Source organism: Zosterops lateralis (assembly GCF_965231275.1).
Source record: "Zosterops lateralis genome assembly, chromosome: 27".
Taxonomy (NCBI): domain Eukaryota; kingdom Metazoa; phylum Chordata; class Aves; order Passeriformes; family Zosteropidae; genus Zosterops; species Zosterops lateralis.
This window is the reverse complement of record NC_139787.1, coordinates 1911501-1924894: the sequence shown is the minus strand read 5'-3', so window position 1 is coordinate 1924894 and position 13394 is coordinate 1911501. Positions and strand designations below refer to the sequence as shown.

Genomic DNA, 13394 nt, shown 5'->3' with positions numbered 1-13394 from the left:
AAACCCTTGAATTTTGGCGGCCGAAAAAAGGGAATATCCTTGAATTTCTAGGCTGAAAAATTGGGAATTTCTTTGAATTTTGGGGGACAAAAAAAGGGGAATATCCTTCAACTTTGGGGTCCAAACGCAGGGAATATCATCAACTTTCATGGCCAAAAATTGGGAATATCCTTGAATTCAGGGGGCAAAAAAAAGGGAACATCCTTCAATTTCCGGCCCCAAAACCAGGGAACGTCATCCTGTCCATTCCCGACGTTCCTCTCCCAACCCCCGGCACCAATTCCAGGATGGATCCGTCCAACAAGTTTTTAACTTTTCCGGGAATTCTCATATTTCCATCAGCTCCAGATCAGCCTAATCAAAGCCGTAGAAGGACTCGGCCTCGCTCTCGCCCTCGAAGAGCCGGTGCAGGATTTTGGGGTGAAAATTTGGGAATTTCCTTGGATTTTTGAGGGTGAGTTTGGATTTCTGAAAATAGGGAACGACCTTGGGATTTTGGGGGCAAAAAAAAGTGATTATGCTTGAATTTTGGGGGCACTTTTGATTCTCCACAAATAGGGAAAATCCTTGAATTTGGCGGCTGAAAAATTGGGAATTTCTTTGAATTTTGGGGACCAAAATCAGGGAATATCCTTCAATTTTGGGGGCCAACAAACAGGGAATATCATCAACTTTCACGGGCAAAAAAAATGGGAACATCCTTCAATTTCCGGCCCCAAAACCAGGGAACGTCATCCTGTCCATTCCCGACGTTCCTCTCCCAACCCCCGGCACCAATTCCGGGATGGATCCGTCCAACAGTTTTTAACTTTTCCGGGAATTCTCATATTTCCATCAGCTCCAGGTCGGCCTCCTCGAAGCCGTAGAAGGACTCGGCCTCGCTCTCGCCCTCGAAGAGCCGGTGCAGGACCTCGGGGTCGGCCTCGGCCTCGTCGTCGTCGTTGTCGGGGAGCTCCGGGGAGGAGCGGGGGCTCCTGGCGATGCGCAGCCGCTGCTCCATGGCCGAGATGAGCTGCTCCTGCTCGTCCCCGTGCCGGCGCGGCGACGCCGAGTCCCCGCCGGGGTCGGGCAGCACGCTGGCCACCAGGAAGGATCTCCTGATCAGCTCGGGGCACTCCCCGAGGATCTCCAGAGCCTCTCCCAGCCACCCCAGCAGCAGCCGGAGCAGCGAGGAGGAGTCGGGATCCTTCAGGTCTTTGGCCCTTTCTCGCCATTTTTTGTGGAGGAAATTTTTTAAGGATCTCTTGACGCAGACGTCCAGGGGCTGGGTTTTGGAGCTGCAGCCGGCCGGGATGACGGCGGGGAGGGTCCCGGCCGAGCTGAGCACGGTCAGCACCTCCTCGGACAGGTGGGTCCGGTGACAGTCCAGCACCAGCATCCCCTTGGACGAGGCCGCTCCTCCTCCTCCTCCCGCGGCTCCTCCTCGGCACTCGGTGTGTTTCCTCCAAACCCTGGCCGCCCACAGCTCCATGATCTCGTCGTCGTCGCAGCCGTTCTCCTTGGACTCCAGCAGGATGGAGTCGGGCAGGGTGGCCGGGGGGGGCTGCAGGGGCCCCCTGGAGATGACCAGGGCGGGCAGGACGGTGCCGTCGGCCAGCAGGGTCAGCACCAGCTCGCACCAGGGCTCGCCGTTGCCCACCGTCTGCAGCGCGTTCTCCTTGCGCTGGTCGTCGCTGCCCAGGATCTCCACGTCCAGGAACAGGGAGATCTCGTCCACGGCGGCGATCATGGAGCGCGGCAGGGCCTGCGTGTGGATCTGCCTCTGCACAAACTCGATGAAGGCGCCGGCGTTGCCCTGGATCTCCTTGGGCAGAGGGTGAGCCACGCCGCGGCGGGTGTGGGTGCTCAGGTGGTGCCGCAGCATGAACCTCACCGCCCACTCGTAGGAGATCTTGAAGCCCCCCTCCAGAGCCCTCCCGATCTTGGTGGCCTTCTGGAACAGGGTCTCCTCGTTGACGGGCAGCTGCTGCTCGCGCTGGGTGAGCACCCACTCGGCCAGCTTCTCCTCGGCCTCCAGGCTCAGGTATTTGCCCTCGGAGAGCTCGGGGTGGTCGTCGTGGAAGCTCTGGAAGCGGCGCAGCCAGCGGCGGATGCGGCGCGGGGGGTTGTGGAAGTGCTGGGCCGCCTGCTCCGTGCTGGAGCAGAGCGCGAACAGCACCACCCGCAGCTTCTTCACCGACAGCTGCTGCGCTGGGGGGGCTGGGCCCGGGGGCTCCTTCCTGCCCGCCTCGGGGGGCCTCGGGCACGGCTCGGGGGGAGTCGGGGCCGGGGGCAGGTCCGGGGGGTGGGGATGGGGGTGGGGAGGGCTCGGGGGGTTTGGGGGGCTTGGGGGGCTTGGGGGGGTTTGGGGTTGGGGAAGGGGAGGAGGGGACGGGGTTGGGGAGGGGGGTTGGGGGTCCTGGTTGTGCCTGGAAAGGGAGGGAGGGGGAGACGTTAAAATGGGGGTTTTTTGGGGGGTGTTTTAGGGGGGAAGGGGGAAAAATAGGGGAAAAAAGGGGAAATAAAGGGGGAAAAGGGAGAAATAAAGGGGAAAAAAGGGGAGGGAAGGGGAGAGAAGGGGAAAAAAGGGGAAAGAAGAGGAAAGAAGAGGAAAGAAGGGGAAATAAAAGGGAAAAAGGGGGAAAAGGGGAAAGAAGGGGAAATAAAGGGGAAAGAAGGGGAGAGAAGGGGAAAAAAGGAGGTGAAATGGGGGAAAAAGAGGGAAAAAAGGAGGAGGGGGAAAAGGGAGGAAAAGAAAAAATGAGGGGAAAAGGGGGGGAAAGAAAAAAAGAGGGAAATAGGGGGAGGAAAAGGGGAAATAAAGGGGAAAAAGGGGAAAAAATGGGAAAGAAGGGGAAATAAAGGGGAAAAAAGGGGGGAAAGTGGGGGAAAAGGGGAAATAAAGGGGAAAAAAAGGGGGGAAAAAGGCAAAAAAGGGGGAAAGAAGGGGAAATAAAGGGGAAAAATGGGGGTGAAATGGAGGAAAAGGAGGAAGGGAAAAGGGAGGAAATAGAGAAAAAAATGAAAGAGGAAATAGAGAAAAAAGGGGGAAAAGGGGAAAAAAGGGGGAAAGGATGGAAAAAGGGAGGGAAAAGGAGAGAAAAGGGAAAAATTAAATGGGGGGGAAAGGTGGGGAGGGAGGAGAAGAGAGAAAAAAGGGAGAAAAAGGGAAAGGGAAGAAAAGAAAAAAATCAGGGACAAAAGGTATAAAAATGGGGGAGAGAAAAGGAAAAAAGGGGGAAATAGGGAGGGAAAGGGGGAAAAAGGGGGAAAAGGGGGAAAGGGGAAAAAGGAAGAAAAAAATAGGAGGAAAAAGGGAAAAAAAGGGAAAAAATAAATGAGAGAAAAAGGGAGGGAGGAAAAGAAAAAAAAAGGAAAAAAACAGATGAAAAGGTGGAAAAATGGGGGAGCAAAAAGGAAAAAAACGGGGGGAAAAGGGAAAAATGGAAAATGGAGAAAGAAGAGGAGAAAAGGAGAGAAAAAGGCAGAAAAAGGAAAAAAAAAGAGAGAAAAGAGGGGAAAAGGGAAGGAAATAAGGAGGAGGAAAAAAGGGGAAGAAAATCAGAGAAAAGAAGGGAAAAGGGAGGGGAAAAAAGGGGGAAAAAGTAAAAAAAAAAAGGGGGGAAAAGGGAGGAAAAGAAGGGGAGGAAATGGGGAAAATGGGGAAAAAATGGGAGAGAAAAATGGGAGAGAAAAGGGACAAAAGTGTGAGAAAAAAGAAGAAAAAACAGAGGGAAAAATGACAAAAAAAAAAGGGGAAAAAGGTAGAAATGGGAAAAAATTCCCAATCCCATAAATTGGGAGGGACGAGGATAAAGAGGAATTTTTGCCTCACCTGGAATGTGATATCCAAGAAGGCCCTGGAATAAAACAGAATAATTAGATTTAATTTAATTAAATTAATTTAGATTTAATTCTTGGTTTATTTGAAGTATTTAAAGCTTTTATTCCCATTTATTTTGGTTTATTCCAGAGGAATTTGGGATTCCTGGGAATTCCTGGGACAGCTGGAATCAAACCAAGCTCCCTCAGGGACAAATTCTGAATTTCCAACCCCAAAAATAATAAAAAAAATCAAAATTAATTCAGTTTATTCCCAATCCGAGCTCTGGATTATGAAGGTTTTTTGGGTTTTGGGTGGAATTGGGGATTTTTTACCCGGGTTTACCTTGGACGATGATGTTGCTGGACTCGTGGGAGGGGTTGAACACCAGGTGCTTGGCCATGGAGTCGCCCTCCGAGGTGACAAAGAGGCACGAGGAGCACGAGAGCCGCACCCCGCTGGGGACCCGGGGAAATGGGGGAAATAGGGGGAAAAACGGGGAGAAAATGGGAAAAAAAACAGGGAAAAAAATTGGGGGAAAAATCGGGGGAAAATGGGAAAAATTGAGGGAAAAATGGGGGACAAAATGGGGGGGAAATGGGGAGAAAATGGGAAAAATGGGGGGAAACGGGAAAAAAAGGAGGAAAAAGGGAAAAAAGGAAGGGGGAAAAGGAGGGGAAATGGGGGAAAAGGAGAAAAAAGGGAAAAGGGGGGAAAAGGAGAAAAGGGGGGAAAAATGGGGGAAAAAATTGGAGAAAATGGAGAAAAAATGGGGGAAAAAATGGGGGAAATGAGGGGGAAAATGGGAAAAAATCAGGGAAAAAATAGGAAAAATTGGGAGAAATAGGGGAGAAAATGGGAAAAAAAGGAGGAAAAAGGATTGGGAGAAAAGGGGAAAAGAGGGGAAAAGAGGGGAAAAAAAGAGGAGAAAAAAAGAGGGGAAAAGAGGAAAAAAGGAAGGGGGGAAATTGGAAAAAAGGCGGAAAAAGAGAAAAAAGGAAGGGGGAAAAGGAGGGGAAATGTGGAAAAAGGGGGAGAGGGAAAAATGAGATGGGAAAATGGGAAAAGGGGGGAAAAGGGGGAAAAAAGAAGGGGGAAATGGGGGAAAAATGGAAAATGGAAAAAAATGGGGAAAATGGGAAAAATGGGGGGGAATTGGGAAAAAATGGGAGGGGAAAATGGGAGGGAAAAATGGGAAAAGGGAAAAAAGAAAAAAAAAAGGAAGGGAGAAAAAGGGAAAGGTAGGGAAAATGGGAGGGGGAAATGAAGAAAGGGGGGAAAAAGAAAAAAAAGGAATAAAAAGGAAGGGAGAAAAGGGGGGAAATGTGGAAAATGGGGAAAAAAGGGGAAAAAGGGGGAGGAAATGGGAAAAAAAAGGGGAACAAGGCGGGGAAATGGGAAAAATAGGGGAGAAAATGAGAGGGGGAAATGAGGCAGAAAAGGAGAGGAAAAAAGGCAGAGAAAGGGGAAAATGGGAGGGGAAAATAGGAAAAGGGGGAAAGGGGAAAAAAAGTAAGGGGAAGGGGAAAAGAGAGGAAGGAAAAGAAATAAACTTTATATCAGATATAAAAATGTGTCCAGCCTCTCATTGATAATTTAGTAATTTATAACCAAACCAATTCTCAATTATTTGTTGTTCATTAAAAATTAAATCAGTTATAATGAAATTGTGAACAACAATTAAGTAATAATTATTATTAATTAGAATTTTAAAATTCCCCCTCTCTGCAACGTAATGGGAATGGGGACATCGAACCCACAAATCCCTGGATTTTACCCCCAGAATGAAAAAAAGTCAAAATTCCCCCAGAATTTTGGGGATTTGGGGATTTTTTCCCTACCTGGCCGTGTAGTTCTTGAACAAAGCCAAATATTTGGGGCTTTTCCTGGGAACGTGGTTGCTGCAGAGGGAAAAACAAGGCGGGAAGGGTCAGGGATTGCCTGGTTCTCGTCAGTTTTTCACCTTTTTTTTCTCAGCTTTTTTCCCCCAAATCCCGTTTTTACCCCCAGAATCCCTCATTGATCATGTGGTTGGCGCAGGCACAGGAGCAGCAGAAATTTCCTCATTTTCCCCCCAGAACTGGGCAGTTTTCCCCGTTTTTTGCCGTATTTTCGCCATTTTTTCACCGTTTTTCTCCCTGTTTTTTCCCCAAACCCCCGTCTTTCCCCCCAGAATTTCATACTTGATCATGTGGTTGGTGTAGACACAGGACCAGCAAGAATTTCCCCATTTTTTCCCCATTTCTCCCCACTTTTTTGCCGTATTTTCGCCATTTTTTCACCGTTTTTCTTCCCGTTTTTTCCCAAAATCCCCATTTTTCCCCCCAGAATTTCATACTTGATCATGTGGTTGGTGTAGGCACAGAAGCAGCAAGAATTTCCCCATTTTTTTCCTATTTTTTCCCCATTTCTCTCCCGTTTTTCCCCATCTCTCCCCCGTTTTTGGCTGTATTTTCATCGTTTCTCATCCGTTTTTTGCCGTTTTTTCACCCAAATCCCCGTTTTTCCCCCCAGAATCCCTCACTTGATCATGTGGTTGGTGTAGGCACAGGAGGAACAGAAATTTCCTCATTTTCCCCCCAGAACTGGGCAGTTTTCCCCGTTTTTTGCCGTATTTTCGCCATTTTTTCACCGTTTTTCTTCCCGTTTTTTCCCAAAATCCCCGTTTTTCCCCCCAGAATTTCATACTTGATCATGTGGTTGGTGTAGGCACAGAAGCAGCAAGAATTTCCCCATTTTTTCCCCATTTCTCTCCCGTTTTTCCCCATCTCTCCCCCGTTTTTGGCTGTATTTTCATCGTTTCTCATCCGTTTTTTGCCGTTTTTTCACCATTTTCCTCCTGTTTTTTCCTCAAACCCCCGTTTTTCCCCCCAGAATCCCTCATTGATCATGTGGTTGGCGCAGGCACAGGAGCAACAGAAATTTCCTCATTTTCCCCCCAGAACTGGGCAGTTTTCCCCGTTTTTTGCCTTATTTTCGCCATTTTTTCACCGTTTTTCCCCCCGTTTTTTCCCCAAACCCCCGTTTTTCCCCCCAGCATTCCTCACTTGATCATGTGGTTGGCGTAGGCACGGGACCAGCAGGAATTTCCCCATTTTCCCCCTTTTATCCATCTTTCCCCTGTTTTTTTTGCCATATTTTTGCCGTTTTTCACCTGTTTTTTGCCTTATTTTCGCCATTTTTTCACCATTTTTCCCCCCGTTTTTTCCCCAAACCCCCGTTTTTCCCCCCAGAATTTCATCCTTGATCATGTGGTTGGTGCAGGTGTTGGGAGCATCAAAAATCTCCTTACTTTCCCCCCAGAACTGGACAATTTTCTCCATTTCTGCCCCGTTTTTTGCCGTATTTTTGCTGTTTCTCGCTGTTTTTTCACCGCTTTTCCCCCCGTTTTTTCCTCAAATCCCCGTTTTTCCCTCCAGAGTCCCTCACTTGATCATGTGGCTGGTGTAGGCGCGGGAGCAGCAGAAATCTCCCTGTTTTCCCCCTAGAACTGGGCAATTTTCCCCATTTTTTGCCGCATTTTCGCCATTTTTCACCCGTTTTTCTCCCTTTTTTTTCCATTTTTTTCCCCAAAGCCCCATTTTTCCCCCCAGAATTCCTCACTTGATCACGTGGTTGGCGTAGGCGTGGGAGCAGCAGGAATTTCCCCATTTTCCCCCCAGAACTGGGCAATTTTCTCCATTTCTCCCCCGTTTTTTGCCGTATTTTCGCCGTTTTTCACCATTTTTTCATCCTTTTTCCTCCCCTTTTTTCCCAAAATCCCAGTTTTTCCCCCCAGCATTCCTCACTTGATCATGTGGTCGGTGTAGACACAGGACCAGCAAGAATTTCCCCATTTTTTCCCCATTTCTCCCAATTTTTTTGCCGTGTTTTGCCATTTTTTCACCGTTTTTCCCCCCGTTTTTTCCCCAAAGCCCCGTGTTTTCCCCCAGCATCGCTCACTTGATCATGTGGTTGGCGTAGGCGCGGGAGCAGCAGGTGCTGTAGCGGCACAGGGAGCAGTGCACGTAGGTGGGGAAGTGGTTGGGGAAATCCGGGATCTCGAAGCTGCACTCGAGGCACGTCTGCCGGCCCAGCCCGCCCCTGGGGAGCCAAAAATGGGGAAAAAACATCAAAAATCAGCATTTTGGTAAAGATTTCCTCACATTTGGGGGGTTTGGGGTGAAAAGAGTAAGATTTGGAATATTATTATTATTTAAAATTAATCAATATTAAGGAATTTATATCAAATTATCGATATTTTTGATAAATTCCGGGATGGAATTCCAGCTTTAATTCCCGTTTTTTCAACTCAATGTTTCCCAACCTCGACTTTTGATTTTGAAGGATCATGAAGCAACTCCCAAAATTCCAGCTTTTTTCCTCCAGAATGTCCCAATTTTTCCCCCCAGAATTCCCCAATTTTTTTCCCAGAATTCTCCAATTTTCTCAAAAAAATCCCAATTTTTTCCAAGAATGCCTCAATTTTCTCCCAAAACTCCCAAATTTTTTCTCCGAATTCCCCAATTTTTCCCCCCAGAATTCCCAAATTTTCTCCCTAAAAATCCCAAATTTTCTACCTAAAATTCCCAAATTTTCTCCCAGAATTGCCCAGGGTTTTTTCCCCAGAATTTCCCAATTTTTTTTCTCATAATTCCCAAATTTTCCCCCTAGAAAAAGCCCAAATTTTCTCCCAAAAGTCCCAATTTTTTCCCAGAATTCCCAAATTTTTCCCAGAAAATCACTGATGTTTTTCTTGCCACCTCTCTCGAGGACACTGCATTGGTCAGGGAATCCCAAAATTCCCTTTTTTTTCCACAAAATTCCCACTTTTTTCCCCAAAATCATCATTTTTTCCCCAAATCTCCATTTTTTCCTATTTCTCCCATTTTTTCCCGTTTTATCCCAAATTTCACATTTTTTTAGGAGAACCACTGACTTTTTTTGCCAGCTCTCATGTGACATCCCTGTCTCACATGAAAAGAGGCTGAGAAACCCCAGAATTGTGTGGTTTTTTCCTCGAAATTCCCATTTCTTCCCCCCGAAATCCCATTTTTTCCCCTGAAATCCCATTTTTTCCCAAAATCCCCATATTTTCCCTTAAACCACTGACGTTTTTTTTCCGGGGCGGCGCGGGGCGCTGCGGTGGCACAGGAACAGGGGCTGGAGAACCCCAAATCCCCATTTTTCCCTCCCGAAATCCCATTTTTCCCCGTTTTTTTCCCATTTTTTCCCAAAATCCCAGTTTTTTCCGTTAAACCCACTGACGCTTTTTTTCCGGGGCGGCGCGGGGCGTTGCGGTGGCACAGGAACAGGGGCTGGAGAACCCCAAAATCCCCATTTTTCCCTCCCGAAATCCCATTTTTCCCCACGAAATCCCATTTTTCCCCCCTAAATCCCATTTTTTTCCCATTTTTTCCCGTTTTTTCCCCAAATCCCGGTATTTTCCACAAACCCACTGATGTTTTTTTTCCGGGGCGGTGCGGGGCGTTGCGGTGGCACAGGAACAGGGGCTGGAGAACCTCGAATCCCCATTTTATCCCCCAAATCCCCATTTTTCCCTCCCAAAATCCCATTTTTTCCCTGTTTTTTCCCCCAAATTCCCATTTTTTTCCCCATTTTTTCCACAAAATCACTGACGTTTTTTTTCCGGGGCGGCGCGGGGCGTTGCGGTGGCACAGGAACAGGGGCTGGAGAACCCCAAATCCCCATTTTTTCCCCCCCGAAATCCCATTTTTTCCCCGTTTTTTCCCCATTTTTTCCCATTTTTTCCCAAAATCCCAGTTTTTTCCAGGAAAAGCACTGACGTTTTTTTCCCGGGGCGGCGCGGGGCGTTGCGGTGGCACAGGAACAGGGGCTGGGGGTCGGAGGAGCAGCCCAGGGCCGCGGGGTCGGGGCCCAGCCCGTGGCCGGGCGGCTCCAGGGGCAGCGAGCGCGGCTGCCCGCGCGACGCGCGGATCGTCACCTGCCATAGGGGGGGACACAAAAATGGGAAATATTGGGGTTTACAAAGGGAAAAATGGGGTTTACAAAGGGAAAAATGGGGTTTTCCAAAGGGAAAAATGGAATATGGGAGAATTCACAGTTAATGCTGTGGAATGTACGATAAATCACATTAAATTCCCAGTGAATCCCATTAAATTCTCAATAAATCCCATTAAATTCTCAATGAATCCCGTTAAATGAATCCCATTAAATTACCCGTGAACACCAATGAATTCCCAATGATTCCCATTAAATGAATCCTATTAAATTGCCCATGGACACCAATAAATTCCCAGTGATTCCCACTAAATGAGTCCCATTAAATTATTAATGGACAACAATAAATTCCCAGTGATTCCCATTAAATGAATCCCATTAAATTATCCAGGGACACCAATAAATTCCCAATGAATCCCTGTAAATGAATCCTATTCAATTACCCATGGACACCAATAAATTCCCAATGAATCCCATTAAACTCCCAATGAAACTCATTAAATTCCCAATGAAATCAATTAAATCCGTAATGAATCCCATGAAATTCCCAATGAATCCCATGAAATTCCCAAGTAATCCCATTAAATTCCTAATGAATCCCATTAAACTCCCAATAAAACTCATTAAATTCCCAATGAATCCCATTAAATGAATCCCATTAAGTTACCCCTGAACACCATTAAATTCCCACCAAATCCCATTAAATCTGTAATGAATCCCATTAAACTCCCAATGAATCCCTGTAAATGAATCCTATTCAATTACCCATGGACACCAATAAATTCCCAATGAATCCCATTAAACTCCCAATGAAACTCATTAAATTCCCAATGAAATCAATTAAATCCGTAATGAATCCCATGAAATTCCCAATGAATCCCATGAAATTCCCAAGTAATCCCATTAAATTCCTAATGAATCCCATTAAACTCCCAATAAAACTCATTAAAGTCCCAATGAAACTCATTAAAGTCCCAATAAATCCCACTAAATTCCCAATGAATCCCATTAAATGAATCCCACTAAATTCCTAATGGATCCCATCAAACTCCCAATGAATCCCACTGAACTCCCAATAGATCCCATTTAATTCCTGATTAATTCTATTAAATTCCCAATGAATCCCACTAAATGAATCCCATTAACCTCCCAATAAATCCCATCAAATTCCCAATTAATTCTATTAAATTCCCAATAAATCCCATCAAATGAATCCCACTAAATCCCCAATGAATTCCATTAAATGAATCCCATCTAATTCCCAATAAATCCTATCAAACTTCCAAAAAACCCCATCAAACTCCCAATAAATCCCATCAAACTCCCAATAAATTATATTAAATCCCCAAATGAATCCCATTAAATGAATCCCATCAAATTCTCATTAACACCCAATGAATCCCATTAAATGAATCCCAGTAAATTCCCAATGAATCCCATTAAATGAATCTCACTAAATTCCCAATTAATCCCATCAAGTTCCATTAAACTCCCAATTAATCCAAATAAATTCCCATGAATCCAAATAAATTCCCAAAAAATCCCACTAAATTCCCAATAAATCCCATTGAATCCCCAATAAATCCCATTAAATGAATCCCATTAAATTCCCACTGAATCCCATCCAACATCCAACGAATCCCACTGAATTCCCAATAAATCCCATCAAATTCAATTCCCAATGAATTATATTAAATTCCCAATAAATCCCATTAAATTAATCCCATCAAACACCCACTAAATCCCATTAAATCTCCAATAAATCCCATCGAATTCCCAATGAATCCCATTAAATCCCCAATAAATGCAATTAAATGAATCACACTAAATTCCCAATGAATCCAACTAAATGAATCCCACTAAAATCCCAATAAATCCCATTAAATCCCCAATAAATCCCATTAAATTCCAAAAAAATCCCACCAAACACCCAATAAATCCCACTGAATTCCCAATAAATCCCATTAAATTAATCCCATCGAATTCCCAATGAATCTCATCAAGTTTCCAATGAATCCCATTACATTCCCACTGAATCCCATTAAATTCCCAATAAACCCCATTAAATTCCCAATAAATCCCATCAAACTCGCAATAAACCCCATTAAATTAATCCCACTAAATTCCCAATAAATCCTACTAAATTCCCATTAAATTCCAAAAATAAAAAAAAAAAAATCCCATTAAACTCCCAATAAATCCCATCAAATGAATCCCACTAAATCCCCAATGAATTCCATTAAATCCCCAATGAATTCCATTGAATGAATCCCATCAAACTCCCGATAAATCCCATTAAATCCCCATTGAATCCCCCATTAATTTTAGGAATTTTGGGAATTTTCGGGAACATTCCGTGCCTTGGTGCCGGGTTTGAGCCCCTCGAGCTGTTTGGGCTTGCGGAAGGTTTTGTGGTGCTGCAGCTTGTGCTCGATCTTGTCCTTGGCAAACAGGAACTGCAGGCGGCACTTGTTGCAGTGGTACACGCTCTTCTTCTGGAAAATAATCAATTATCGGTAATTAATTAATGGTTATTAATTATTTGTTCATTATTTATACATTATTTATTCCATATTTATTAGGTATCAATAGTTTATTGAGCGTTTAGTGGGTGTTGGAACTGCAGGTGGCACTTGTTGCAGTGGTACACGCTCTTCTTCTGGAAAATAATCATAAGCGTTAATTAATTAATGATTATTAATTATCTTTTCATTATTTATACATTATTTATTATTTATTAGGTATCAATAGTTTATTGAGTGTTGAGTGGGTGTTGGAACTGCAGGCGGCACTTGTTGCAGTGGTACACGCTCTTCTGGGAAAAAATCAATTAGTGGTAATTAATTAATGATTATTAATTATTTGTTCATTATTTATTAGGTATCAATAGTTTATTGAGGGTTGAGTGGGTATTGGAATTGCAAGCAGCACTTGTTGCAGTGGTACACGCTCTTCTTCTGGAAACAAAATCAATTAGTGTTAATTAATAACTATTAATTATCAATTAATTATTGGTTATTCATTTATTATTTAGTCATTATTTATTAGGTAGCAATTGTTTATTGATTATTAAGTGGGTATTGGAACTGCAGCCTGCACTTGTTGCTTGTACACACTCTTCTTGTGGGAAAATTCATTAGCAAGAATTAATTACTAATTACTGCAATTCCCAAAATCAGAGAATACCAGTGGTTCAGGACTCCCAAAATCCCGTTTTCCCATGGAATTTTCTGGAATTTTCCCTGGAATTTTCTGGAATTCTGGGCTCACCTGGCGCCTCATGAAGTGCTCCTTGAACATTTTGCGATTTTTTCCACCTCAGCACCAAAATCTCATTTATTCACAATTCTCAAATCCCCATTTTCTCCAGTGAACTCCCACTCGTTCCACACTCCCAAAATCTCATTTTTCCATGGATTTTTCTGGAATTTCCCGTTCTCCTGGGCTCATCTGGTGCCTCATGAAATGCTGCTCTTCAACACCTTGAAACAATTCCCAAATCCCGTTTTTCCCCATTTCCAAACCCCATTTTTTCCAGCGAACTCCCACTCGTTCCGCACTCCCAAAATCCCATTTTTCCATGGAATTCTCTGGAATTTTCTGGAATTCTGGGCTCACCTGGTGCCTCATT

General features: G+C 44.8%; 1 protein-coding gene across 1 annotated transcript in view; it reads right to left on the bottom strand.

The window, feature by feature from the left end:
- Window positions 1-565: 565 nt before the first annotated feature.
- The window catches only part of POGZ (pogo transposable element derived with ZNF domain), a 39635-nt gene continuing 26806 nt past the window's right edge, over window positions 566-13394 (bottom strand). The window contains exons 12-18 of the mRNA XM_083879157.1: window positions 12124-12258; window positions 9589-9746; window positions 7745-7885; window positions 5644-5703; window positions 4148-4260; window positions 3815-3839; window positions 566-2408 (exon numbers count right to left, since the gene is read on the bottom strand). Coding sequence (XP_083735283.1) covers window positions 824-2408; window positions 3815-3839; window positions 4148-4260; window positions 5644-5703; window positions 7745-7885; window positions 9589-9746; window positions 12124-12258 — 2217 coding nt within the window. The 3' untranslated portion in view covers window positions 566-823. The remainder of the gene's footprint in view (window positions 2409-3814; window positions 3840-4147; window positions 4261-5643; window positions 5704-7744; window positions 7886-9588; window positions 9747-12123; window positions 12259-13394) is intronic.